This window comes from Danio rerio, chromosome 12 (genome assembly GCF_052040795.2).
Source record: "Danio rerio strain M-AB ecotype USA chromosome 12, GRCz13ab, whole genome shotgun sequence".
NCBI classification, from domain to species: domain Eukaryota; kingdom Metazoa; phylum Chordata; class Actinopteri; order Cypriniformes; family Danionidae; genus Danio; species Danio rerio.
In genome coordinates, this window is record NC_141032.1 from 17,559,800 (window position 1) to 17,586,569 (window position 26,770).

Sequence of the window (26,770 nt, forward strand, 5' to 3'; positions counted from 1 at the left end):
GTCTAAACATGTCAACCATATTTGTCATATGCATGAAAAGTCAAATGTTTAAGCAATGCAGGTATACCTTTAATTCTGAGGAATGTACTTTTTTAAAAATGTGCCAGTGCATTATGTTGATGACCAGGAGAGTTGAAGACAACATATTTTCAATGGCTGGCCAGGCAAATCCAAGTAATATAACATGAATTAAAACATAATAATTTAACACCATTGTCAGCATCACAATTTTTTTCATTAACATTTACATTATTTATAATAATGCAATAATACTTTCCGACAATTTTATGCAGTTCTTTACCTATATATATATATATATATATATATATATATATATATATATATATATATATATATATATATATATATATATATATATATATATATATATTGTGTGTCATTTATTAGATTGTTTTAAAGGCATATTGCTACATGTCATTCATAGCAGTGTTGATGTGCTTATTCTTGGCTGCATAGATCTACTACACTGCAGTCGTGGCTATTTTGATTATTAAGCAGAGCAAGTACTGAGACTTGTTACTGCCAGTATATACACAGACATGCAGTCTGAAGATATAACACACTGCTGCAAACATACTAAACATGTAACCTCCCATACAAGGCAGGAGAACATGAAGATGAAACAAAACAATAAAATTAATGAATAAACAACAGTTGTATAAGCATATGCATTTATCCACATGGGTAGGCAATTGAAATAAACATCCCCAAAACAAGCAGAAAAATCACCAGGATATGTTTGACTACATGTTCTTCTATCTTTGTGCACCTCCTTACCAATGGGTATAACACTATTGTAAACTAGACTGTATGCCTGGGCTACCTTGCTGAATGCCTCAACACAAGTGAAGTATATGCTTGAGGCTTGGCTACATTTCCAACCAGCATAACGCCAGTGAACTAGACAATGTAAGTCAAGGCTACCTTGTCAACCATTTATTATTTTCTTTTCGGCTCAGTCCCTTTATTAATCAGGGGTTGAATGAACTTGTCAACTTATCATCATGTGTTTTATGCAGCGGATGCCCTTCCAGGTGCAACCCATTACTGGGAAACACCCCCTTGCCAACCAGCTTAGCATTAAAATCCACACAATGTGTCCCTGTAAAAAAAATCACATAAAAGGTTGAGAGAAATAACAAACCCAGCAACCATCTGAGAAAGTACAAAAGTAAAAAATGGTTATGTCATTGCTATTTGCATAAGTTTCCAAAAACTTACCAGGTCTGGAAAATGCCATGTCAAAGTCTTTCCAGGTTTTTCACAACCATAAGAACCCTTTCTGTAGTCGTGTGATTCTACATCTGTGAGACTTGTTGCATAGTTGTGTGATTCTACATCTGTGAGACTTGTTGCAGTGCTTGGCGAACAAAAATTATGAATTTTCTGGGGGAAGCAATATACAGGTACACATTACTATGTGGCCACAGAGGGGTGTCCAAACATTTGCATACAATTATTTGGTAACACTTTATAATAACTACACACTATGAATAATTTAGCTACTAAGCATTAGCATCTAGTGAATTCATTATTTGTTAAGCATTAACTCTATTAATAAACATTAGTAACCAGTTTATAACTGCAGCTACAAATGCTTTGTTCTTGACTCATAAGCAGCTATATAATGTGCTTAATTGTATTTTCATACTCAGTTAACTATTTATTTTTCAGTAGTAAATTAAGTATCGTATTACAAATGCAAACCAATTGTATTTAAGACTAGTTGAGTGTTTTCATGATAATTCAGAATGAGTTAGTAAATTATTGATAAACTATTAAAATCAACGTTTATATATCTTATTATTCAAGCATATAATAATAGTTAACCAATATGTTAATACATGCTATATTGACTCAACTTTATGCAGTTTTAAGTTCAATTCAATTCAATTCAGTTTTATTTGTATAGCGCTTTTACAATGTAGATTGTGTCAAAGCAGCTTCACATAAATGGTCATAGTAACTGGATCGGGGTAGTTCAGTTTTTAGTGTTTAAGTTCAGTTCAGTTTAGCTCCGTTCAGTGCGGTTTTAAGTCATTACTGAGAGTCCAAACACTGAAGAGCAAATTCATCGATGCGTAGCTCTACCGATCCTGAACCATGCAAGCCAGTTTTGTGACGTAATTTAAAGGGAGGACTATTTATGCTTTATAAATTTCTTATAAATGACAAATAAAGGCTCAGAATCAAATGAACAATGATGTTTGCAATCTTTTCTAAAAGTAAAATTACTGTAAAGTTTAAACATTGCCAAATAACAGGAGTTTCAAAATACAACATAAAACTGGATAAAACAACAACAACAATATAATAATTTAACATTATAATAAGATGCAATGTTTAAACTCTACAGTGTTTTTATTTTAGATAAGGTTGCAAGGATTTATTTTTCATATGAAGTACAGTTTCATTTGTGTATCTTTAAATGAATAGGAATGAATAATGTCATTTTTTCTGTTTAGATATTAACTGAGCCTTTATTTGTCATTTATAAGGGATTTATAAAGCATAAATAGTCCTCACTTTAGATTAGTTCACAAAACTAAATGAAATTGAGTTAATAAAGCATTTATTAACATACAAAGTAACCATTAATATATGCCTGAATAATAAGACATATAACGTTGACTTCTATAGTTTATTAATCATTTACTAACTCATTTTGAATGATCCTAAAACCCACAACTACTCTTAAATATAACTGGTTTGTAAATAATGCAGTACTTAATTTAGTAATGAAAAATAAATAATTAACAAAGTATGAAAGTACAATTATTAAGCACATTTTAAATATGTTTGTCAAGAATAGAGCATTTGTAGCTGCAGTTTTATACTGCATTCTAATGCTTATTAATATAGAGTTAATGCTTAACAAACAATTAATTCCCTATTTGCTAATGCTTAATAAATGATTTACAGTGTGTAGTTATTATAAAGTGTTACTGAAAACAATGGCCAGTTTTAATAAAGGATGTCCCATGCTATATGCATAACTCATAATGAGCCTTTTTACTCCAGTGTTTTGGAGAAAAGATTACAATAGATTACAGTGATTCATTGGCCCATTTTCTTACTCCTCGGAATGATTAGCAATCTGATGATATCCTCAAAATGTGTCAACGGCACACAGAATTGGAGTTCCCTAGCCCTTTATATCAACCCGGGCTCATTGTGGAAACGTAGCCCCGCGGACGTTTCTGCGGACCGTGATTTATGTCCCGGGAGGTACGTATTCGAGCGTTTTTTTGTTTTCGTGGATCCGTTCTCGAGCGAAAAGCCGCCGGAATGGAAAAAAAAAAAAAGCAAAAGCCCTCGTCTTCGATTCCGAACGCGTTTTCGGATCCCGCCGCGTTCTCGCCCTTTTTTTTCAGATTCCGTTTTTCATCTTTCCTGATTTCCGGAACCTGCTGTGCCCCTCCGCTCTGCCGACGCAACGCTGTGAGCTAAGCGGACAAACTGATTGCGTCATAAAAGCCCTCCACTCGGAGGCGAGCCGTCGGCCGACGAGCGCGAAGAGGAGGGGCGGAGTGGCGCCACACCGCCCCGCAGCGTTCGCTCGAAAAACAAACAAACACGGCCTTTATGTACCTCCGGCCACGGTCTCCAGAAACGTCCGCGGGGCTACGTTTCCAGAATGAGCTTGGGTTGCTTTATATTGTTAATGCACAATTTCTCCAAAATGCAGCCTCATGTGAAGTACACATAAAGTATGGGACATCCTGTACAGTAACTGACCATTGTTTTGTTCGACTTATTGGAAATTGGATCTTTATATCACTTTATATTAAGTTTATGCCCTATTTCTCTAATGCTGTAGTAAGAATGTTTCATATGAGGTTTGCCTATAGTATGGGATGTCTTGTACAAGAACTGACCATTGATTCTTCTGCTTATTAGAAATGATGTATTTATAAAACTCTGGATTATGTTAATATTACATTTCTTCTTCTTCAAAAAAAAAAAAACTGCAGTAGGAAGGTTTTATGTGAAGTATGCATTTAGTACTGGACGGCATGTACATGAACTGACCATTGTTTTCTTCTACTATTAGAAAATGGGTCTTTACAGCACTTTATATAATGTTACTGCCTCATTTGTGCAGAACACTGCAGTAACAAGTGTAAAAGAGGTCGGTGGAAGGAGCCTATAGCTGGACACGAGCTGTGCTTTCTCCTCACGCATGCATGCTGTGACATCGCACAGACTCCAATAGAAATAGCATTTGATCATGCGCCGATCACGAGCACAGGCAGCCAATCAAAACGCAGCTCAGGTCTGCGATACATTGAGTCTATTGACTCAAGTTTCATTCTGTTCAGATAGGGAAAGGTCACGTGCTTTGCTTTCCGCCTAATGTCAATCAGTTTTGTGTGCGTCAATGATGAGAAGTGTTTATACATCATTTACATAACTGCTACTACTGTTTAATCATTAAACTATTCTATTGAGATTATTGATTTATGTGCAAGCTCGTACAGAATCATGGACAGCCGAGGATAGTATTAGCGCTGAGGAAAACCCGCCTCAGAGACACCTATTTCCAGTCACCTCCACCAGTGAGCAGAGAAACCACCTAAACGGCACACCAGTATGTCACACCCTATAGCAGCTCTCCAACAGACCAAATTAGAACTCATCTGCACAACCAAGCAGAGCCATGGACTAAACCACTGCCTTCTCTCCCTGGACAACAACCCATTCAAATCACCCACTCACATTTCTATATCATTCCGCTATACCCAGTACACAGCTGGTTCATTTCAGAGACTGAGCCAATGCCACAAACTTCATACCAAGCTACATCTCAATTTAGGGCTATGCACCTCCTCCTCCCTCATACTAGAGTCCAACAGTGGAAGGGCCCACCTTTACAGATTTTTACAAAGAGTACAGAGACCAGTATGTTGAACTTAGGATGGCTTTGGATAATTTGCTCCACCCCCAAATACCAGAGCAATTTAATTACTCCATTCTCCTGAAGCATGTGAAGATACCTAAGGCTCACAGACTAGTGTTAGCACATGCAGAATCAGTCACTCCTTACAGAAATGCCCTGCAAGACCTTGATAGAAGGTATGGGAGGCCCTACCAGTTTGTGCTGAGAAAAAATAGAGACTTTGGAGAACCTCCTACCTATTCGTGCTGGTGATAAGTGGGCATTCGATGAGTTTTCTCTCAGAGTTCAAGCAATAGTCGGCGTGCTTAAAGCCCTTAAGGATGATGGTGTTGAGGAACTGCACAGTGGGTCAAATGTTAAACGACTTTTGAAGTCCTAACTGATACTGCCAGAACCCTAAATCGAGATCAAAGAGCACTCACTCGACCACAAACCAGGCAAACTAGCATACTGCATGATGTTGACCAAAGACAGACTACAAAAACAGGTAACCAAACCCACTGTAGTTCAGCACAAAGCACCTAACAAGCACAAACCCCTTTGTCCACACTGCAGAGCGGAACATTACCTCAGCCAGTGTACTGCCTTTAATGCATTAAATAACGAGAAAATTGTGGGCTGGATCAAAGAAAATAAAAGATGCTGGAAATGTTCATGTTTACACAAGGCTAAAGACTGTGACATTCAGAGGCCTTGCCACCTGTGTCAAGCCAAACATCTCTTTGTGCTCCATGACATAAACCAAAGGAAATCTAAAGTCACCAATGAAAGCTGTAGTTTATATAACTCAACCACAGGGACTCTGTACCTAGACCAGCCATGCTGTGGTGAAAAAAGTCTTTCTAAAGGTTGTTAAGGTTATCCTTCATTACCAACAAAAAGCTCTGGACACATCTGCAATACTTGACGATGGCTCAGAATGCACCATTCTGCTTGCCACTGCTGCACATCATCTTTGGTTTAAAGGGCAAACCAGAACAGTTGAACGGACAGTACAACCCCAGAGCAGTTCAGATTAGCAGAATACACATATCCAATGAGTACCTTGCAGAAAAAGTACAGAAACCTCAGGGGTGTTCCCATACAACCCCTGCACAAAGCTTGTCCCCTGCTGCTTATTGATTCAGTTCACATTGAGCTCATCACACCAACTGAACCAGTGTTATTGGGACCACCTGGGTGTCCAGCAGCAGTCAGAACTCGCCTTGGCTGGGCTTTTCAAGGCCCCTCCAAACATGTTCAAGAACAACTCCCAATCTCAGTGTCTGTTCCCACCTAGTTGTTTCTCATCTGCAGAACTATATCATCACATTGAAAAGTTATGGCAGACGAACATCCTACCGTACCAAAGTAAAAATAGTGTAGTAAGGTCACAACTAGACTAAGGCAGTCGTGCTGGTTGACTCAATGTGGACCTGACTGAGCTCCGTAACACAACGTTTTGTGATCTCACCTTGGATGATTCTGGATCATCCAATGCCAGATGCCAACCAATTCTCCACCTTTGAGGAACTCCTGGAGGCCACTTGTAGGTTCTTACATGGGGCGGCTGGGAAAACCAGTGACCCAGAAGCCATACAGTATAGACGAAAACAGTTTCACCCTGGTAAATCTGCTGAAACAGATTTGCTAAGGTGAGCCCAAACAGACAGTTTCCCTTCAGAGTATCATCATCTTACAGCTGGTAAGCCAATCTCATCATCCAGTCGTTTGCTTTCACTATCACCTGAGTTGGATAAAACAGTTGCACGTATCCATGTTGGAGGATGATTACGGCAAGCCCAGCACTTGTGATACAGTACTGTAGCAATACCAATATTCCAATAGTACCAATACCCATAGTCCTGGACCCAAATCACCCAATCACCCAACTCCTCATAACAAACAGTATGCTGCCAAACTCAGTCACCCTGGTCCAGAAAGGGTCTTTGCTGAAATGCGAAGGGTATTAATGGATCCTCAGAGGGAGAGAAGCTTTACGGCTCCATCAACGTTCCTGTGTCGAATGCCAAAGGGAGAGAGCAAAGCCCAAAATCCCAAAGATGGCAGAACTCCCTCCGGCCAGACTTCGTCTCATGAAACCACCTTTCTTTTCCACGAGAGTAGATTGCTTTGGCCCATTCCTGGTAAAACGAGGAAGGTGCACTGAAAAGAAATGGGGTATTATTTTCAAGTTCATGAAAACACACTGTGTGCACTTAGATCTTCTGGCCAACATGGACACAGACTCCTTTCTAATGGCTCTCAGACGCATGGTTGCTCGACGCGGAACCCCCCTGAAATGCTGGCAGATCAGGGCACCAATTTCCGAGGAGGGGATAAAGTGTTACAGGCTGCATTTACAGCCATGAGTCCCAATCTCCAAGCCCAGTTAGTAAAATAGAAAATCCATTTCCTTTATAATCCACCAAATGCCCCACATTTTGAAGGTATGTGGGAGCGAGAAATCAGTCAAAGCAGCCTTACGCACCATAATAGGACCTCAAACTCTCACAGAGGACATGCTCAGAACACTGCTTTAGAGGTTGATGCTATACCCAATACAAAGCCACTGGGTTATGTTTCTTCTGACCTGGCTGACCCAGATCCTATGACCCCGAACTACCTGTTGATGGGGCGGCCAGATGGGTCACTACCACAAGTCATTTACCCAGAATATAAGATCCTTAGTCGGAAAAGATGGCGGCACTCACAGGTCTTGGCCGACCAGTTCAGTTAAATGAGTTTTATTAAGAATTACTTACCCACTCTGCAACAACGTCAAAAATGACAGACACCAGCAATCTTACACCAGGAACAGTCGTGATGATAATAGATCACCAGCTTCCTCGAGCCCTGTGGCCTGTCGGCAGAGTTGTTACCACATACCTGGGATTTGATGGTCTCGTTCGTTCCGCAAGGATAGAAGTCAAAAGCAAACAATATCACTGTCCTGTGGCCTGTCTTATCACTCTGCATGCTATTCCAGATGATAACCCTACAACAGACTAAAATGGCAAAGGATGATTGTACATTTGCATAGCAAATGTAGGGGTGGTTGTAAGAGGTTGGTGGGCTGAGCCCATAGCTGGACAGGAGCCGTGCTCTCTCCTCGCGCATGCATGCTGTGACATAGCAAGCGGACTCCTATAGAGCTAGCACTTGATCATGCGCCAATCACAAGCACAGGCAGCCAATCAAATTGCAGCTTAGGTCTGCGGTACATTGAGTCCATTGACTGAAGATTTATTCTGTTCAGATTAGATCAGATTTAGATCTGTTCAGGTTGCATGCTTTGTTTTCCGCCTAATGCCATTCAGTTTTGTGTGCGTCAATGATGAGAAGTGTTTATGCATTATTTACATAACTGCTACAACCAGGGCCAGAGTGGGACTCCTTTTCAGCCCTGGAGTTTCAAGCATTAGACCAGCCCACCTCAGTTCACGACTATATTACTATAAGGTCATTTCCAATTCAGTTTCTAATTACACTATCACGTCTTTTTCAAGAAAATGGACTGGCCCACTGGGAACTCTCCCGGTCCTCCCGATTGGCCAGTCCAGGCCTGGCTACTACTGTTTCATCATTATACTATTGTATTGAGATTATTGATTTATGCTCGAGCTCGTACAGAATCGTGGACGTCTGCAGCTAGTATTAGCCGTCTTTGTAACACTTTATTTTGATGGTCTTCCTTTATATTTAGATTTAGTATGTTGACCATAAGTTAATTTAAGTTTACCTTAAGTTACTACACCTTGGCTCAGTTGGCATTTCTGTGTGGAGTTTGCATGTTCTCCCTGCCTTTGCGTGGGTTTCCTCCGGGTGCTCCTGTTTTCCCCACAGTCCAAAGACATGTGGTATAGGTGAATTGGGTAGGCTAAATTGCCCGTAGTGTATGAATGTGTGTGTGGATGTTTCCCAGAGATGGGTTGCGGCTGGAAGGGCATCCGCTGCGTAAAAACTTGCTGGATAAATTGGCGGTTCATTCCGTTGTGGCGACCCCGGATTAATAAAGGGACAAAGCCGACAAGAAAATGAATGAATGAATGAATAAACTGTGTTACCAATATAGATTCTAGATGGTCAACAATGTTTTATTAGACATGCAACAACTCTTCAACAAAGTTCATTAGAGTATTAGTATATATGCAACAAATCCTCAACATTTAGATTGTAGAAATTCAACAATGTTTCAGTAAATATGCAACAAATCTTCAACAGATGTTTAACAATGCATTAGTGGATATACAACAAATCCTCAACATTTATTAATTATTATTACATATCTACTAATAAACTGTTGAACATATACAACTTCATTTGGTGACACGTAACTTGCCAAAAGTTTAATAAATGTTGAGTATTTGGTGCATATCTACTAATACTCTGCTGAACATATACAACCTAATTTGGTTACACATGACTTCCTAAAAGTTTCATAAGTGTTGAGCTAACTCCATTACAAGTCTTCATCAGAGGTATGCATATAGTAGGGGATGTCCTGTACAAGAACTAACCATTGTTTTTTATACCTATTGGAAATTGGGTCTTTATAGCGCTTTATATAATGTTAATGTCCCGTTTCTCCATATGCTTTAGTAGCCCCTTTCACACAGTGATACCGGTAAGTATCCAGAAAATTTCTGGAATGACTTTTTAAAAAACATGTTCACACAGACATGTATTTTTCCAGAAAAGACCATTCACAAATCCATTCCAAAATACTGGTACATTCAGACATCATTATACAGAAATTACCCGAAACAGTTGTGCTTGTATAGAAGGGTTTGGCCTTTTCTTTATGGTTTCATTTTTATTTAAAGCTAGCTTTAGCATTCATGCATCTGCTTTGTGATACATCCAAAGGCAGAAACGCAAACTGCAGCTAAATGTTTACGCACTTGACTACATTAAAAATTCTGTGGATGGATAAGTATTGTGAACAACAAACATATAGAGAAACATATGAAGAAAAATGTTGTGATATGCATAATATGTGTGTGTTGGTGCTCAACGGCTACTTCATGTGCACACGTCAAGCAACTGAAGCTGCTTGAAGGTAAACAACGGATTATCATAAGCATTTTATCAATAATTACTTAAACAGTTGCATTAGGTATGCAAATAGGAACAATGGGCCCTATCATACACTCGGCACAATGTGGTGCAAGGCGTGATGCAATTGTTGTTTGCTAGTTTCAGCTATGGAACTAAAATAGACTGTTCAATTGACCAGATCAAACCAGGTCTATAGTCCAATGCAGAGCACGTTAGACTACGTTCACACTGCGAGGCTAAGTGCTCAAATCTGATTTTTTCTCAGATCTGATTTTTTTTGCATGGCTGTTCACACTGCTCTTATAAATGTGGCCAATATCATATTTGCAGTGTGAACAGATCATGGTCCTAAACTGACCCGCATGCACAAAAGTGCATTACGGAGAGCACAAAATGTCTAATTATGCACACCTGTGTTCTGCATGAGTAAGCACGTTGTCAGATCTTGCCTATATGATAATTACCCTTTTCACAGACAACCGTGGTGTAAGTCATGAACTGTAAATGATTGTTCTGCTACTACTAATGTGCATTTCGGCATTTGAGACCTTAAATAAGTCTCCTGTGATAAAAAACACTGATCGTTTGTGATTTATGACAAGCGCGGTGCGTGGTGCTGTGACCACCGCTGTAGTGAACTCATCAAAGGTTAATAAGTAGTCGCAGGCTAAACTGTGAAGGCGGAGTTGGTGTCACGTGAGGGGGTCAAAGCAAGGAACAACAGAGACGAGGATCCAAGTGCAGATAAAATAAGATTATATTTAAGCAAAACAGGGACAAACAGACGTGGCTGATACAAAAAGGACAATCCAAAAACGTAGTCAAAAAACTGGCATTAGGTCAAAAATAGATGGCAAACAGGAATCAAACAATAAAAAAGGCTAAAGTCAAGAAACAGGCAAAACAACAAAAAGCTAGGACATGCAAGGTATGTACATCAACATCAAAGACTCCGTACTAAACTGGTGTATGTGTGGTGTATAAATAGTCTGAATGATCAGTCATCACAAGTCTCAGCTGTGTCTCATCAGCCTTGATGAGCAGCTGGTGTTTGGCATGGCCTGATAGGAATTGTAGTTCCTAAACATGACATTTGTAGTTCACCAGCGATCTGTCAGGAAGGATCACTGGTGAACATGACATTACCCCCTCTCTAAGAGCTGATTCCAGACGCACCCAGAACAGTTCAGGAGGCAGGTGGAGCGGAGGAGGAACAGGGGGAGGGATGGAGCATGGAGCTGCGGAGGGCCTGGAACATGGAGCTGTGGAGGGCCTGGAGCATGAAGCTGGGGAGGGCCTGGAGCATGGAGCTGGGGAGGGCCTGGAGCATGGAGCTGGGGAGGGCCTGGAGCATGGAGCTGGGGAGGGCCTGGAGAATGGAGCTGGGGAGGGCCTGGAGCATGGAGCTGGGGAGGGCCTGGAGCATGGAGCTGTGGAGGGCCTGGAGCATGGAGCTGGGGAAGGCTTGGAGCATGGATCTGCGGAGGGCCTGAAGCGTGGAGCTGCACACACAGCCCCAGTGGGTCTGGAGGTTTAGGATCAAGATGGACTGATGATTCAGATAACTCTGGCAGCACTGGGAAGTCACAAAGCACTGGCAGCCATTCGTGGGACTCAGGTGGCGGCTCCGGCCTCTCGTGGGACTCAGGTGGCGGCTCCGGCCTCTCGTGGATTTCAGGTGGAGGCTCCGGCCTCTCGTGGGACTCAGGTGGAGGCTCCGGCCTCTCGTGGGACTCAGGTGGAGGCTCCGGCCTCTCGTGGGACTCAGGTGGAGGCTCCGGCCTATCGTGGGATTCAGGTGGAGGCTCTAGCAGCACTGGCTGTGATGGGAAATCTGGAAGCTCTGGTTGTGAACTTGCCTTTGGAGCAGAAGAACGTTGTACAAGGGATGCCCTCATCCCTGTAACTGTGAGGTGAGCCGCAAGCCCCATCGCCAACTGGTCTTCCTGTCCCTTTCTGAATGATCAGTCATCACAAGTCTCAGCTGTGTCTCATCAGTCTTGATAAGCAGCTGGTGTTTAGCATGGCCTGATATAACTTGTAGTGCCTAAACATGACATTTGTAGTTCACCAGCGATCTGTCAGGAAGGATCACTGGTGAACATGACAGTTGGTTTATCTCCGTTTGAGGAGGTATTTAATTTTACTTTGTTACAAACAGCAGACACATGCAGAAGAGGGGTTTGGGTGCTCGAGCACCTGCCCTTTTTTTCTCTCGGAGAGAAAGTCCTTCTTCATTTGCACCCGAATACCCTATCCGCAACACCCACGACGCTTTTCGGCTTCGCGATCAACCCGTGCCTCAATCGTTAACCAGATTAGTTAACAAGCACCAGTTATGCCTTCAAAATCTTTTTCAACATGAACAACCAACTATCTGTGGTACTGTAATCACCCTGTGTGCTATTCTACTGTGCTGCTGAGGAGTAGAGGATGTTTGCAGCACAGAATGAGGACGCATGTCGCTCAAAGATTACGTAAAAGTCACATGAAATCCGACATATCCGTTCACATTGCGGAAGCAAATTCAAGAAGCAAATTCTCTGTAAACCCTAGAGATGAGATCAGCAGTTTCTGAAATACTCAGACCAGCCCATCTGGCACCAACAACCATGCCACGTTCAAAGTCACTTAATTCACCTTTCTTCCCCATTTTGATATATGGTTTGAACTGCAGCAGATCGTCTTGACCATATCTACATACCTAAATGCACTGAGTTGCTGCCATGTGATTGGCTGATTAGAAATTTGCGTTAACGAGCAGTTAGACATTTGTACCTAATAAAGTGGCCTATGAGTGTATTTAGTCTCATTATGGTAAGAAAAATGTGTATGATATTAGGGAAAAAATATTTCATATCCTGTTAATCCTAAAGGTAAAGAAGAGCACTTTAAAATCATGACTTATGTTTATCCTGCCAAAGAATTTCTAAGGTTGAACTTCAATATTGATGAAATGTATGCCAGTTTAGTAATTTACAGTGCACCCCCAACAAATCTATCTTTTAAATTAATATTTTTAACTGGAAGCTATACAATATTTTATTTGTGCATATTTTAATTCCACTTTTTAAAATACAAATGTAAAAAAAATGTAAAAATCAAGAGAAGCAAAAAAAATTTTTTTAATTGTTTAAATGTTTTAGGTTGTAATTTATTTTTGCAATATTTTGCTAATTTAATTGTATTATCTTTCAATTTCTAAATATGTTTGATGACTAGAATCTTATTTTAATAAATATATCTGTTTAATTAATCTGTTTTGTTTAAATGCACTAAAATATATTGCCTATATTCACTGAGATTATATTCACATTTTCAAAATAGGGTGTACTCTATTATGCTGAGCACTGTAGATATTGAAACAGTTTAATAACACTAATACAGAATTTAGTTTGGATATAACAGACAATATCGTAAGACTTGTCTTCTCATAGAAAATAATTAAGTTTGGCTTAATACGTAAGGATAAAAAGACATCTTAAATAATAAATAATTTGTTGATATTATTTTATATTAATGCTCGATTCATAAATGTGTTAACACTAGAATATTGTGATATATTTGACATTAAGAGAGATAAAGTCAAAAATTAATATATGTATTATTTATTTATATGTATATAAATAATATTTATATTTATTTTTATATTTTGTTGTAATGTTAATAATGAGGATGGAAAGATTGTGAATATATGACAGCGATCCAAAGCTGGGTGACCGGGTTAAGATGGCGGCAGCGTTGACGTACCATCCAACGACGGAGGCGTCTAGCTTTCTGCGTGATCAGCTGTCGAGATAACGGCAGTACGCATGTCTGTTCTTGGAGTAGGTTTTATATCTCCGTATCGAGAGTGAGGGACTTTAAACAACATTACCCTTGACTGTAATAAACAAACACACAACTTGACAACATTAATATAACGGCAAATAGTCTTAAAGTAGTAGGCTAGCGCTTGAAAAGTTTTCCAGTCACTTCTGACAAAACTGAAGTTTGCGACAGATTCTGCAATGGACTGGTGAGTCACATGCACTGCATTTTCAAGTTTGATACGTGGGACTAATATTAGGTGTACAATATGTTGACCACCGAATACGAAGTTTTTACTGAGTATAAAGTATTTTAGTTGTTTAAATTATTTTTTTGCAAGAATTGGTCTTTTGGGGAACATGGGATTTTAAAACGAATCAGATAAGGATCAGGTTTGCACTATCCATTAAGGTAAGGTTGGTTTTATATTCGAACATTCGTTTAGTGACAACTTGTGACATACAAAACCATGCAAGTATGACTTGAAAGCAACATTAGCACTATTTAATTTACTGTGGAGAACGTTGTACTTTGAGTCATTTGTACACTAGTCATTTGCTGCTGATATGATTTCAATATTTAAAATTGGCAATAAATATTTTTCATGAAATTGGACATCTATTTTGACAGCTGAATACAGACATTTAATAGTCTCTCTCTCTCTCTCTCTCTCTCTCTCTCAATTCAATAATTGCTTTATTGGCATGACAAATGTATTGCATAGAGGTAAAGTTAGTTTTATAATCGTACATTCATTCATTTAGAAGTCCTTATATTGTTTACCATGTTACTTTGAATATTCGATCGGAATTAGCATGCAAGTAAGACTTAAAAACGACATTAACACTATCTAATTAACTCTAAACAATGTTGTATTTTGACAGTCATTGGCTGCATGCTTACATGATTTCCCCATTTAGAATTTGCAAAAATACTTTAATGAAATAATATTATTATTAGGAGAATGTCTGAATATCTGGATATAAAACCAACTTTACCTTTATATGTATTGCCAAAGCAGATTTAACATACATATATAATAAAAAACAGTACACACAATAGATAGTAGTAGTAAATAAAAAATAAAAATATATTTATATATAATAGTTAAATAAAATATCAACAATACATCTTATTATTCAATATACCATATTATTATTCAATATATCACATTAATATTCATTATATCATAGTATTATTCAATAAATCATATTATTCATACAAATCATTACAAAAATAATAATAGATCAGAATAAACTACGTTTACAATCAACATTTTAGGGTAAAACTAATAACAACAACAATAAAAATCAGTATATTTACAATGATTCATTTATAATAATCTAGGTGTGTGTGTGTGTGCGTGCGTGCGTATGTCTCTCAATTTAATTCAATAATTGCTTTATTGGCGTGACAAATGTTACAAATGTATTGCCAAACCATTTATAAAGTTTACATTAAAGACAAAGGAACATACATTTATAATAAAAGCACAGTAAATAGTAGGAGTAGTGTAAAAAAAGGATATATACATATAATAATTAAATAAAAATATAAATAATATATAATTATTCAATATATCATTATTATTGAATATATCATATATTTTTAATGTATCAGATAATTATTTAATGTATCATATTATTCATACAAATCAATAAAAATAATAATAGATCAGAATACACTGCACATTTAACAATCAACATTTTAGGATAAAATAGAAATAAAAGAATAATTAGTATATTTATATATAATTAGTATCAGTATATTTAAAATAATTAATTTATAATAATCTAGGTGTGTGTGTGTGCACGTGAGTGCGTGTACGTGTGTGTGTGTTTTAGAGCTGAACGATTCTGGCTAAAATGAGAATCGCAATTTTTTTTTTTTTTTTGTTTAAAATAAAGATCACGATTTTTTCACGATTCTGTATACGTAAAATAAAGGTATGGTAAAAACAAACATATGGCACAACATTGATAATATTTTGTGTAGGTCTACTGGTTTTTATAAATAGTTCTATTCTACTTATAATAATTATGATTTTGAATTATTATGTTTGAGATATATGCTTGCAATCTGTCATATTAGACAAATTTATTCACTGGTAAATTCAGACTTTTGCCATTATCAGATTATATTAAACAATATGCTAGAGTAGTTATACTGACATTGTAAACATTTATTTTTATGTACAACTGTGTGTTCGCTATAAAAGAAAAAACATATCAAATGCTTGCCGTAATCATAACTCTAAAATGCGATATGATCATTTACATGAATTGCACACTTTCGGTTTCATTTTGACTGCTAAGTGCTTGTTCATACTCGCGCGCGGTTCCCAAACGATCACTCTGTGCCACAAACTGAATTTTATTTACAACTGTATTACCTGTTACTCGCAACATATGCAGGTTCTGTTCTCTAAAGTAGACGCGTGCGTCTATCATTAAGTAGAGCGTCCGCGCGCTCTCTCTGTGACAACAGCTTAAGGTCAGCAGCTCACATCACGTGTGATTTCCCGGCCGCGAAAACATCATTATATGAAGATAAAAATTACATTTTTAGGTGAATTATTCCTAATAAATATATTGTGACTCATTCAACATCATTTGGAGGTGTCAAGGTCACTGAGCAACGTATGTGAAACAATGAAAAGACTCGTGCAGCCGCCTTTTCTCTTCTCTCCTGAACTTGAAAATATGATTGGCATTATCGTAGAAATGCTGGATTAAGATCGTCTACAGCAGGGGTGCTCAATCTTGTTCATGGAGATCTACCTTCCTGCAGATTTCAGTTGCTACCCAGATCAAACACACCTGCCTGTAATTATCAAGTGGTGTTCAGGTCCTAATTAATTGGTTCAGGTGTGTTTGAAAGGAATAGGATTGAGCACCCCTGGTCTAGGGGGTCCAATCGAGATGGCGATCTTTTAACGATTAATTGTGCTCAGTGAAATGTGGGCAAATGCTCTGTAGTTTGTGGTAGAATGTTTCTCTTATGTGCTGATAGTTTGTGCAGCGGGTGAGGAAGTGTTCTTCCATCTCCACCTCTGCCTGGGCACAGTGTGGGCAGATGCGGCTTTCTCTAGTTTGCTAGTTCTGTCTATCGGCCCTTCTCTACAGTCAGACTATGAGCACTCAGTCTGTATTTGGTCATTGTTGCTCTTGATTTACTGTCCTTTACTGCGCTCAGATATGTTGCTGTGGTATAATCTTTATTTAGGTCTAAGTAACATTTGAAGTTTACTTTGTTTTCCTGCTGTTTCATTCTTGTAAATCAGCACTCTCATGCATTTATCATTTGATTGGGCTTAATTCTGTGGAAAAACATGTCCGCATCCTGATGCTGCCTGCTGTAAGTCATATTTGTTGTGTTGGTTTGGGTTTGTAGCTTCAGGACCATCTGAATCCGGGGGCTTTTGTCAATGTCCATTTCATGGTTTTCAAGGGCTTTAAAATAATAAGAGTTGGGGTCACTCGTTTCGTTTTAATGTGTTTCTAAAATTTGATGCCTTGTTTCTTAATGTGCGTGAGTAGAGGATACTGGCCTAATTCTACCCTGCATGCATTGCTGGGTGAGTTCCTTTGTACCCTGAGGATGTTGCTACAGAACTCTTCATGTAGACTTTCAATTGGATTTTTATTCCACTTATTAAACTCTTGACTGAGGAGAGGACCCACACTTCACTTCTGTATAGCACTATAGGTTCAATCACTGACTGTAAAATTTTGAGCCAAATTCTAATTGAAATTTCTATTTGTGTTGATTTTTTTTTAAAAGGCCCTTCTTGCTTTCTCTTTCAGTTCATTCACAGCCAAATGTAGTTTTCCATTAGCACTTATTTTTAACAAGCCTTTATTATACATTAAAGGGTCATATTTCGGTTTTATACGCATTTATTTTTACCTAATTATCCCAGCGACTCTCATATGAATCGTTCAGTGATTCATTTGTTCCCAAACCCCTCCTTAGAGCGAAGCTAATCTGCGCTGATTGGACCGATGACAGTCTGTTGCAATTGGTCAACAGCGTTTAGCGAGAGACTAAGTAAAATGCTAAAAAGTTTTTCCTTAAATCAAGCAAAGTAATCTGCCAATGGGGTAAGCAAAATAATCTTGTTTTTCGATTTGTGATTAGTTTATTTTGCTTACCCCATTGGCAAATTATTTTGCAGTGCATCTCCAGCCACTCATCCATTTTGGTATTTATCCCCGAAAATTCCATTAATTTTAAACACACTTTATAGTAGTTCACTTGTTAAGACCACAGTACACATTACTCGGTAATCAACAGTGTTATTCAGACACCTCACCCCTGAACCTAACCCCCCCCCCTAGTCTCCTGGATTTTTTGTGTCCATAAGTGCCTGAGAGCAAAGCAGTGCAGTTAAACACCAACATATTGCTCTAATCTTAACCATAACACATTCAGTATTAATCCACACAGCAACAAAAGCTAAACTATTCTTAACCTTGAACGCAGCATGTGTGTAGGATCAGCTGACGGTGGCCATAGCAATGACAAACGACAGTGGAACGCGAGCTCACAAACGCATTTTAATGTGTAAACAAAGCAGCACATGACGCATTTTCAACGTGGCATTAGATGGGATATGAGAATATAAAGAGTTAACCAGATACAGTACAAGCGGTTACAAGAAACAAAACACAATTAAATACATAATTTGCAAACTAGAGAAAACAAGGAGGCAACCATTTACTTACACTTATGAAATGTGTCATGGGCCAGGTCTGATTTCATGATTTATCTTTCATTTTGGAACTTTTCTCCGTTCTCAGCTGTAGATCATTTCTATTTGCAATCATTCATTCACTTGTAGGCTGATTAGCCTCTCTACTTCAACTTCTGTGTTCTTTGTCTCAGTGTCAGATTATGACCATTCATGTTGTACATTCACGTTAACCGTGCTTCGTTTACTAATACTTTTTTCTGTAGTTTGTCTAGTCTGATTTAGTCCTGTCTTGCGTGAAGTGTTATATGTTCTCAGGGCTTACCTGTACTCAACTTTGCCCAACCATCACCAATCTTTAAGTGTCTGCTAAGGATCTCATTCCCAGTCGGGGGTTTTCAGCGCTGATCAGCTCTCCTCATGTGCCCTCTGACAAGCTATCTCTGCAGGCTCCCATCGCGCTCACCCTGAGCCTTCGTAAGCACTTGCAGTGCTGCGTCCCAGCCGAAGCCCAGTGTGCAGAAGTCTGCCTTTGTTAGACTTTGTGCCTAATAAACTGTCCTTATTTTGCCCGCACCCCTTGTGTATTGTCTCTCCATTACAAAATGGAGGAAGAAACTAATCCATGAGCTGTGTACTGATAGTTAACGTCGAGCTCTGTCAAAGTCTTATAAATCAGTAATTTTTACTGATCCTTCCTTTTTTGTAAAAATAAACCTCAACCACTGACTCTTCACAACTTCATCTTTGGGTAGAGAAAATAACAAACTTACCCTCACACTTCGAATGATATCCAGCTAGTGTACAGTGACTCATGATTCAGGATCAGGATCTTCCTCTTTTTCTTTGCTGCTGTGTCAGGCACCAATTCACGTCACGCCAAAACGGCTAAAGACACTTTATCAAGAAGAACCACTATGAGTCAGCTCTTTTTTTAGATGAATCAATAGTTTTAAACACTGTGCACTTTCAGATTTAAGCTTTAGCTGGATATTTCACTTCACTTAAAGCTGTGTTACACACTACATGCAAGGTCATTTTCAAAAACCCATAATAGGGACTCTTTAACCCAAGGTATGTGTAGAGTGTGGCGGGTTCATCTTCTGTTATACCAAGGGTGAAACTAGGGCTGCTCGATTTTGGGAAAAATCATAATCACGATTATTTTGGTCATAATTGTAATCACGATTATTCAAAACGATTATCAGTTAAAGTCAAAATTATTAGCGCTCCTGATCATTTTTTTAAAATAAATATTTCCCAAATGATGTTTAACAGGACAAGGAATTTTAACAGTATTTGCTATACTATTTTTTCTTCTAGGCTTATTTGTTTTATTTTAGCTAGAATAAAAGCAGGTTTAAATATTTTGAAACCCATTTTAAGGTAAATATTATTAGCCCCCATAAGCAATATATTTTTAATTGTCTGCAGAAGAAACTACTTTTATACAATGACTTGCCTAATTAAGCCTTTGAATTGCACTTTAATCTGAATGCTTGTATTTTGAAAAATATCTAGTAAAATATTATGTGCTGTCATCATGGCAAAGATGGACGAAATCAGTAATTAGAAATGAAATATCAAAACTATTATATTCAGAAATAAGTAAAAAAAAACTTCTTTCCATTAAACAGAAATTTGGCAGGAAAGGTTGCTAATATTCAGGAGGGCTAATAATTCTGACTTCAACTGCATATATACAGCCATTTTCCACACTGCAAAATAAAGAGAAATAAATACAATACAATAAAAATATGAAACAAACTGTGCTTTAAGCATCTTCCCTCTAAAAAAACACTTTAGCTACAAAAATTCTTCAGTCAAGAGCAGTTAGGTATTTTCTTATTTGATGTTTGCGCTCCTCTGCTCGTCTCAGTGTGCGAATAAGACCGACTGCTGACCGGCCGCATGTTTCTGACTGTGTTTGCGTGCCGCACACACACATAAGCATGGGGTCTTTCAAGCTTTCATTAGCAACAAATGTGTACAGCTGGAAAGGGGGCGGTATATGATGCAATAATTGTTTATCTCGATTAATGCTTTTCATTAATCATTTGAAGCCGAAATCGAAATTGGATTTTCGATTAATTGCACAGCCCTAAAATATATTAGTATTGTATATAATTATATGGCTGTGATCTAATAAAGGCAGACATCCCAAGTCTCCCGGAAGTTCCAGGAGTCTCTCGCAAATGCATAGAGACTTCTGGATGCCAGCAAATAAATTATAATCTCCCGGAAATCGCGCGTCCTTAAATACGTTGCACACCCCTCTCCACCGCATCACTCCCTGCTCTTCGGGTACGTCGCGTGCAACTCACTCCTACCGCTCTTCAGGTATGTCGCGTGTACATGCCCCCATTCCAATACATCGCTCACCATCACCCGCAACAACTGGAAGTGGATTTTTTGAGTCTGGCTGGTCTCAAAGATGTGTAAGAATCAGCTCTTTGGTTTAAATCATGTTTAAACTTTGGGGATTCGAATCAAAGTTTCGAACATGATTCACATAGAATTATATAAAGCTTACACTTAACTTAAGTATTTGTCCAGCAAATAGAACGTTTAGTGTAAAGCAATCCTGTATTATATTATTACGTGGCCAACAATAACAATATAAAAAAAGTATCTAATTATTTAATAAGCAAGGTAGCAGTATCTGAAGCTGAGGCATTAACTTATAAAGCACACAACACACCAACACTGATCTTAAAACGAAACAAAAGTTTATTGCTACTCTATAACACAAAGTACTAATCTACGTAAAACAAACAAACGCAGATACATACACACACGCACAAGCAGTTTGAGGAGAGTTTTGACTGAGTGGATTTAACTTCTAGCCTTTGCTAAGTTCTTAGCATTGCAACCTGAGAGAAACCATAAAAGCAGAGAATTTCGCTATTCTTTACTACTTAAACATAATTCACACCAGTGTCAGCAATGGATAGAAACCTTGTTTGTGCTACTTGTGTTCTGATGGAATTTTGGTTTCCTCGACTGGTCCAAAAGGAAATCCCGGTGAAGCTGATTGGTCAGCGTAGCAACTTCAGTGACGTGATGGAATTCCCTCGTAGTTGAAGAGGGGTTTCCTTAGTCGGTTGCTAGGGATACGGATGTTGGACAAGGCTGCATTCGAAGTTCTTCCTGGGTTTCTGTAGTTACGAGGAGTTTCAGGGTTTGGATGTGTTGACCCGATGGCTTGTTGTTGAAGCGGTTGCACAAGCAGATCAGGGGCCGAGCCGGCAGCAAGCGAAGGTCGTGGTCTGCTCCGTAATGTAACGAGGCTTCCGGCGAGGCGATGTAACAGCCACAGCACGACAAGAGCGACGTCCGGGCAGCGATGGCGGTGATGACTGGCAAAGATGACCGGCAAAAGACGACGATGAAATTCTTTTGTTCAAAGTTTTATAGGCTTTGGTAGAGGCTTGGTCTACACAATACTTGTCCAATCAGAGAAGGTGCAGGGTGGAGTCACACCCCAATTCCGCCCTCTAGAAGGCCGGGTTAGCAAATTGTGTCTGTGCTGCTTTGATAGCATAATGGTTAAAATAAAGTCTCATAACATGGACACTTTTCATAGTATAGTTTCTTCATATAAACCAATGCATTTGAAATGTTCCTAGCTTTCAGTCAATAACAAACATGAAGTATTTCACAAACATTCTGTAGATTTCATTTGTCACTGAGGGCTATTACTCAATAACTATCCATAACAGTTTTGTTAAACACATGGAACATGTACACACAAAAACCTACAGAAACATAAAGCAAACGTACATTACTCAAATAAACTGTTTTACTTAAATGTCCATTAAACTTTGGAAGCGTTTTTTATCGCTTCTGTGTCTGCCTGAGAATGTGTATTCCTTGCAGACGCCAAAGGGCACGCGAACCAAAAGGTACTTCTCAAAAACCGGTTTGGTGGGTTTTTTGATTGTAGAGCCTCTTATTGTTTTAAGGTGTACAGTTAATTAACACGCAACTGTGAGGGTGTGGGTACACTGGCACAGGGCATGGATGCTGAGAGTGTGGGTGCACTGGCACAGGGCGTGGATGCTGAGGGTGTAGGTGCACTGTCACCGGGCATGGATGCTGAGAGTGTGGGTGCACTGGCACAGGGCGTGGATGCTGAGGGTGTAGGTGCACTGTCACCGGGCATGGATGCTGAGAGTGTGGGTGCACTGGCGCAGGTTGTGGATGCTGAGGGTGGACTGGCGCAGGATGTGGGTGCTAATGGTCTGCTGGAACAGGACTCTCTCTCTCTCTCTCTCTCTGCTTTATTCTGCAAGACAAAATTTTCTATGTTATTTCCTATGTATTGCCAAAGCAATTGTGATATTTACAATAGAACATAAGAAAGCAAATGACATAGTAGTATTTCTAGTTATAAGAAAAATAATTAAGAGTATATATAACAATCAACAATTTTGGACAATACAATAATAATGAGTGGTAACAGTATATTTAACAATTAACATTTTAGGATTTATTCATAACAATTTAGAATTCTGTGTGTGTATGTGTGTGTGTGTGTGTGTGTTTGTGTGTGTGTGTGTGTGGTGTTTGTAAGCTCATCACTGATATTTATATGTATTGTGCTGCTATTAAGCTGCTTTTTTCACTTGATACATATTGAAATTATGTGTTTTATTGTATAACTGTGAATTCAGGGCAAATGAGCTAAAATTTGGGGTAGAATGTTGCTTTGATGCTTTAATAGTTTAGGCAGCAGGTGAGGCAAGTGTTGATCTGTTTTCACCTCTGCTTGGTGGTCACAATGTGGGCAATTGCGGCTCTCGTTGGGTTGCTAATTCTGTCTGTAACACCCCTTGCAAATGATGAAAGAAGAGTTCAACATGTCTCAATCAAGAACAAGTTTGGAGCATATGTTTCATAAGAATTAAAATCCACACTTATAAATCTGTCACTTCTTTACTAAAAGGAAAAGGGCCTATACACTGTTTATTGCAATGAGTATATTACAAGAAGTTATATTATTAAATATTCATGTTAAAACATTTATTAAGTTGTATTTATCTAATTATTTTAGCCAGCTTTTAGTAACTTTTGCAATATTGTCAAAAACACAGAACTTTCAGTTGTTATATGTAAAAAGGCCTAAGTTTGCAGGAGACTCGCGGAGCTTCTGGCAGAGGTCATGAGATTGGACAAGACTAAGATAGCGGCGATTGTGAGTATTTACAACACTCAGGAGCCAACTCAGGGCTAGCCCGTGGCATAGGCAGTAAAGGCAAATGCTAAGGGCACTGTACATCCAGGGGGGCACCAAAAATAAGCGCGGTTAAGTTGGTTTTGTTTTCGATATTCCTGACACATTCAGGCAATAACTCAAAAACCTCTTACCCTAAAAAGATCGTAAGGGTGTTTCCTACAAAAAGACAAAGCTGGTTATGTTTAACAGCTGTCTTTTTCTTTTCTTTTCGCTCGACATTACGACCACTGCTCCCTTTAAGCCTTCGCAATATGCGTTTAGCCTCAGCCTCAGTAAGGGACCGTCGCATAAGTGCTTTCTTTTTTCAAAAAAATGTTTTTTTTTTGCTCCGCCCAGCGCGTGCTTTGAAACACATATTGCGAGGGCTTAAGTGTGTGTGTGTGTGTGTGTGTGTGTGTGTGTGTGTGTGTGTGTGTGTGTGTGTTTGTTTGGTGCTGTGTATGTTTGTGTATGTGTTTGAATGAGAGAGTGTGGTGCTGTGTGTCTGTGTGTTCATACAGACAGCTTGTTATAGCCTCCCCCAAAATATAACACTGTGTATGGAAAGCATCGTCAGTGCACCATGATGCACCGAGAAATCGAATTGAACCGAATCGATGGCATGATAATCATAACCGAACCGAACGGTGAGACCAGTATAGGTTCACACCTCTACTATTAACTGTCCTATAGACTTTTATTGCAAAAGACTGTCATTGACTCAACATTGGATCAAACTTTGTGAGCTCATAACTCTGCATCAGAGTGTCATAAAGACTAATGGCTGAGCTCATTTAACTCATACTACCAAACTGCCAATAACTGACAGGCTTTTAACTTTCTAGCCACTCCCTAACAACCAGATACTGCACCCTAGCAATTGTCCCATAGACTGCCTTTATAGAGGCTTGTGTTTTAGAGACATAGGGGTTGTTTTTAACTGTTCATAGCAACAAAACAGACTAACTTAGCAACTATATTACAACAGCTGTATGTCAGCATCAGAAAATCTTAGAAAAGCGGCGGCTGGCTTGTTTGACTCATCTATCTATCTATCTATCTATCTATCTATCTATCTATCTATCTATCTATCTATCTATCTATCTATCTGTCTGTCTGTCTGTCTGTCTGTCTGTCTGTCTGTCTGTCTGTCTGTCTGTCTGTCTGTCTGTCTGTCTGTCTGTCTGTCTGTCTGTCTGTCTGTCTGTCTGTCTGTCTGTCTGTCTGTCTATCTATCTTCAAAACTGTTTTGAACTAAATAAACTATACCAGCAGGCTTTGTAAAGCCAGCCTCAAAGTTTGTCTCGACGAACTTTAATAATCTTGTTAATCTTGTTGCAGTACTGTGGATCATTACACAACAGGCATGCTGCTCAGTGCAGCAGGAGATGCTCTGGGATACAGGAATCAGCTGTGGGAATACAACCAATCTGGCCCTGCCATTCACCAGGTCAGAAAAGCTCTGCATACTTTCTGTATATGTTATTGATTTCTGGAATAAGATTTGCATCACTTTCATACATTTGCAAATGGTGTTTTGCATTTGTGTAACGTATATTATGAAAATGTATTTTTATTTTGTGCACGTGCATTTTTTTTGTAAATATAAATAAATATTTTATGCATGTGAATTTGATTTTATGCACGTGAATTTGGCTATGCATGTGTACATCCGTCTTTTGCATGAATTACTTTAGAGTCTTATCTCAAATCAAATTAATCAAATCAAATTAAATAATTTTTATTGTCACATCAGCAGTTGTAGGCGGTATTGTTTCAAATATGAATTGCTTAAAGTGCAGTGCATACTACATTTTGATGGTGTGCAGTGAGGAGTATGGAAGAGTCTGTGTGGGTTGTGTTAAGTGTTCATCAGCCTGATAGTCTGAGGGAAGAAACTTTCCATCAGCTGGCTGGTGTGTGACCGATGCTGCGGAACCGTCTGCCTGAGGGTAGCAGAGAGAAAAGTCTATGGCTTGGGTGGCTGGAGTCACTAATAATTCTCTTGGCTTTCCTTATGCACTGCCTGGTGTAGATGTTCTTGAGGGAGGGAAGCTCATCTCCTACTACACTTCTAGCAGTCCGCACAATCCTATGTAGGCCTTTGCGATTGCTGCTGGTGCTATTTCCATACCAGGTGGTGATACAGCCAGTGAGGTGTAGAACGAGTGGAGGATGTGGAGGGTCATTCCAAACCTCCTGAGACACCTGAGAAAGAAGCGGCATTGTGCCTTCCTCAGCTATGCGTCTGTGTAAGCTGTCCATATCAAATCCTCAGCGATGTGGACTCCACGAAACTTGAAAGTGCTGACTCTCTCCACTGTTGTCCCATTGATGGTGATGGGGGTGTGTTCTCTCTTTCCTCTCCTGAAATCCACCACCAGCTCCTTGGTTTTGCTGATGTTGAGTGAGAGGTGATTTTCCTCACACCACTGCGTGCACCTCCTCTCTGTAGGCCGTCACATCATTATCGGTGATTAGGACCATCAGCAAATTTTACGATGACGTTGGAGCTGTGTTTGGCTGCACAGTCATGTGTGTACAGGGAGTACAGGAGTGGGCTAAGAAAACAGTGTTGAGGATTATTGTGGATGATGTAATGTGGTTCATTCTGACCACCTGGCGACTGCTTGACAGGAAGTCCAGGATCCAGTTGCACAATGAGCTGTGAAGACCCAGAGCCTGGAGTTTCACCACCAGCTTGGCAGGCACTATGCTGTTAAATGTTGAGCTGTAGTCCACAAACAGCATTCTCACATATGTTTTTTTTGTTTGCTTGGTGAGACAGAGCAGTGTGCAAGGTGAAAGCAATTGCATCATCAGTGGAGCGGTTATTCCTGTAAGCAAATTGCAGAGGGTCAGTGTAAGCGGGCAGTACAGAGCAGATGTGCTTTTTAATCAGCTTCTCAAAGCACTTGCTGAAGATGGGTGTCTGAGCAATCGGATGCCAGTCATTTAAGCCTGTTGTTTTAACTGATTTTGGTGTTGGCACAATAGTTGCTGTCTTAAAGCATGTGGGAATTACAGACTGAGAGAGCGAGAGTAAAGATGTCCTTGAAACCCCGGCTATAGCCAGTGTGCGCATGCT

The 26,770-nt window shown here is 39.2% G+C and overlaps 2 protein-coding genes and 1 long non-coding RNA gene across 3 annotated transcripts in view; 1 reads left to right on the forward strand and 2 right to left on the reverse strand.

Moving 5' to 3' along the window:
• Positions 1-679: 679 nt before the first annotated feature.
• On the reverse strand, positions 680-19,229 carry LOC137496805 (uncharacterized). Its single transcript, XR_015503994.1, has 3 exons — positions 18,790-19,229; positions 1,243-1,407; positions 680-1,123 (listed from the first exon to the last, which is right to left on the reverse strand). It is a non-coding gene; the product is annotated as an uncharacterized LOC137496805 (long non-coding RNA).
• LOC147841343 (uncharacterized) lies at positions 8,164-12,480 on the reverse strand. The gene is made up of 2 exons (XM_087276026.1): positions 9,762-12,480; positions 8,164-9,200 (listed from the first exon to the last, which is right to left on the reverse strand). Exon 1 carries the CDS (start codon positions 11,890-11,892, stop codon positions 11,104-11,106), a length of 789 nt encoding a protein of 262 aa, XP_087132152.1. The 5' UTR covers positions 11,893-12,480; the 3' UTR covers positions 8,164-9,200; positions 9,762-11,103.
• Positions 13,683-26,770, forward strand: part of adprh (ADP-ribosylarginine hydrolase) — a 50,588-nt gene continuing 37,500 nt past the window's right edge. The window contains 2 exon segments of the mRNA NM_001003453.2: positions 13,683-13,979; positions 25,024-25,132. Coding sequence (NP_001003453.1) covers positions 13,972-13,979; positions 25,024-25,132 — 117 coding nt within the window. The 5' untranslated portion in view covers positions 13,683-13,971.

Excerpts from the sequence above, each read along its gene's own strand:
- LOC147841343 (XM_087276026.1), bottom strand. The coding sequence starts at position 11,892 with ATGGGGCTTGCGGCTCACCTCACAGTTACAGGGATGAGGGCATCCCTT.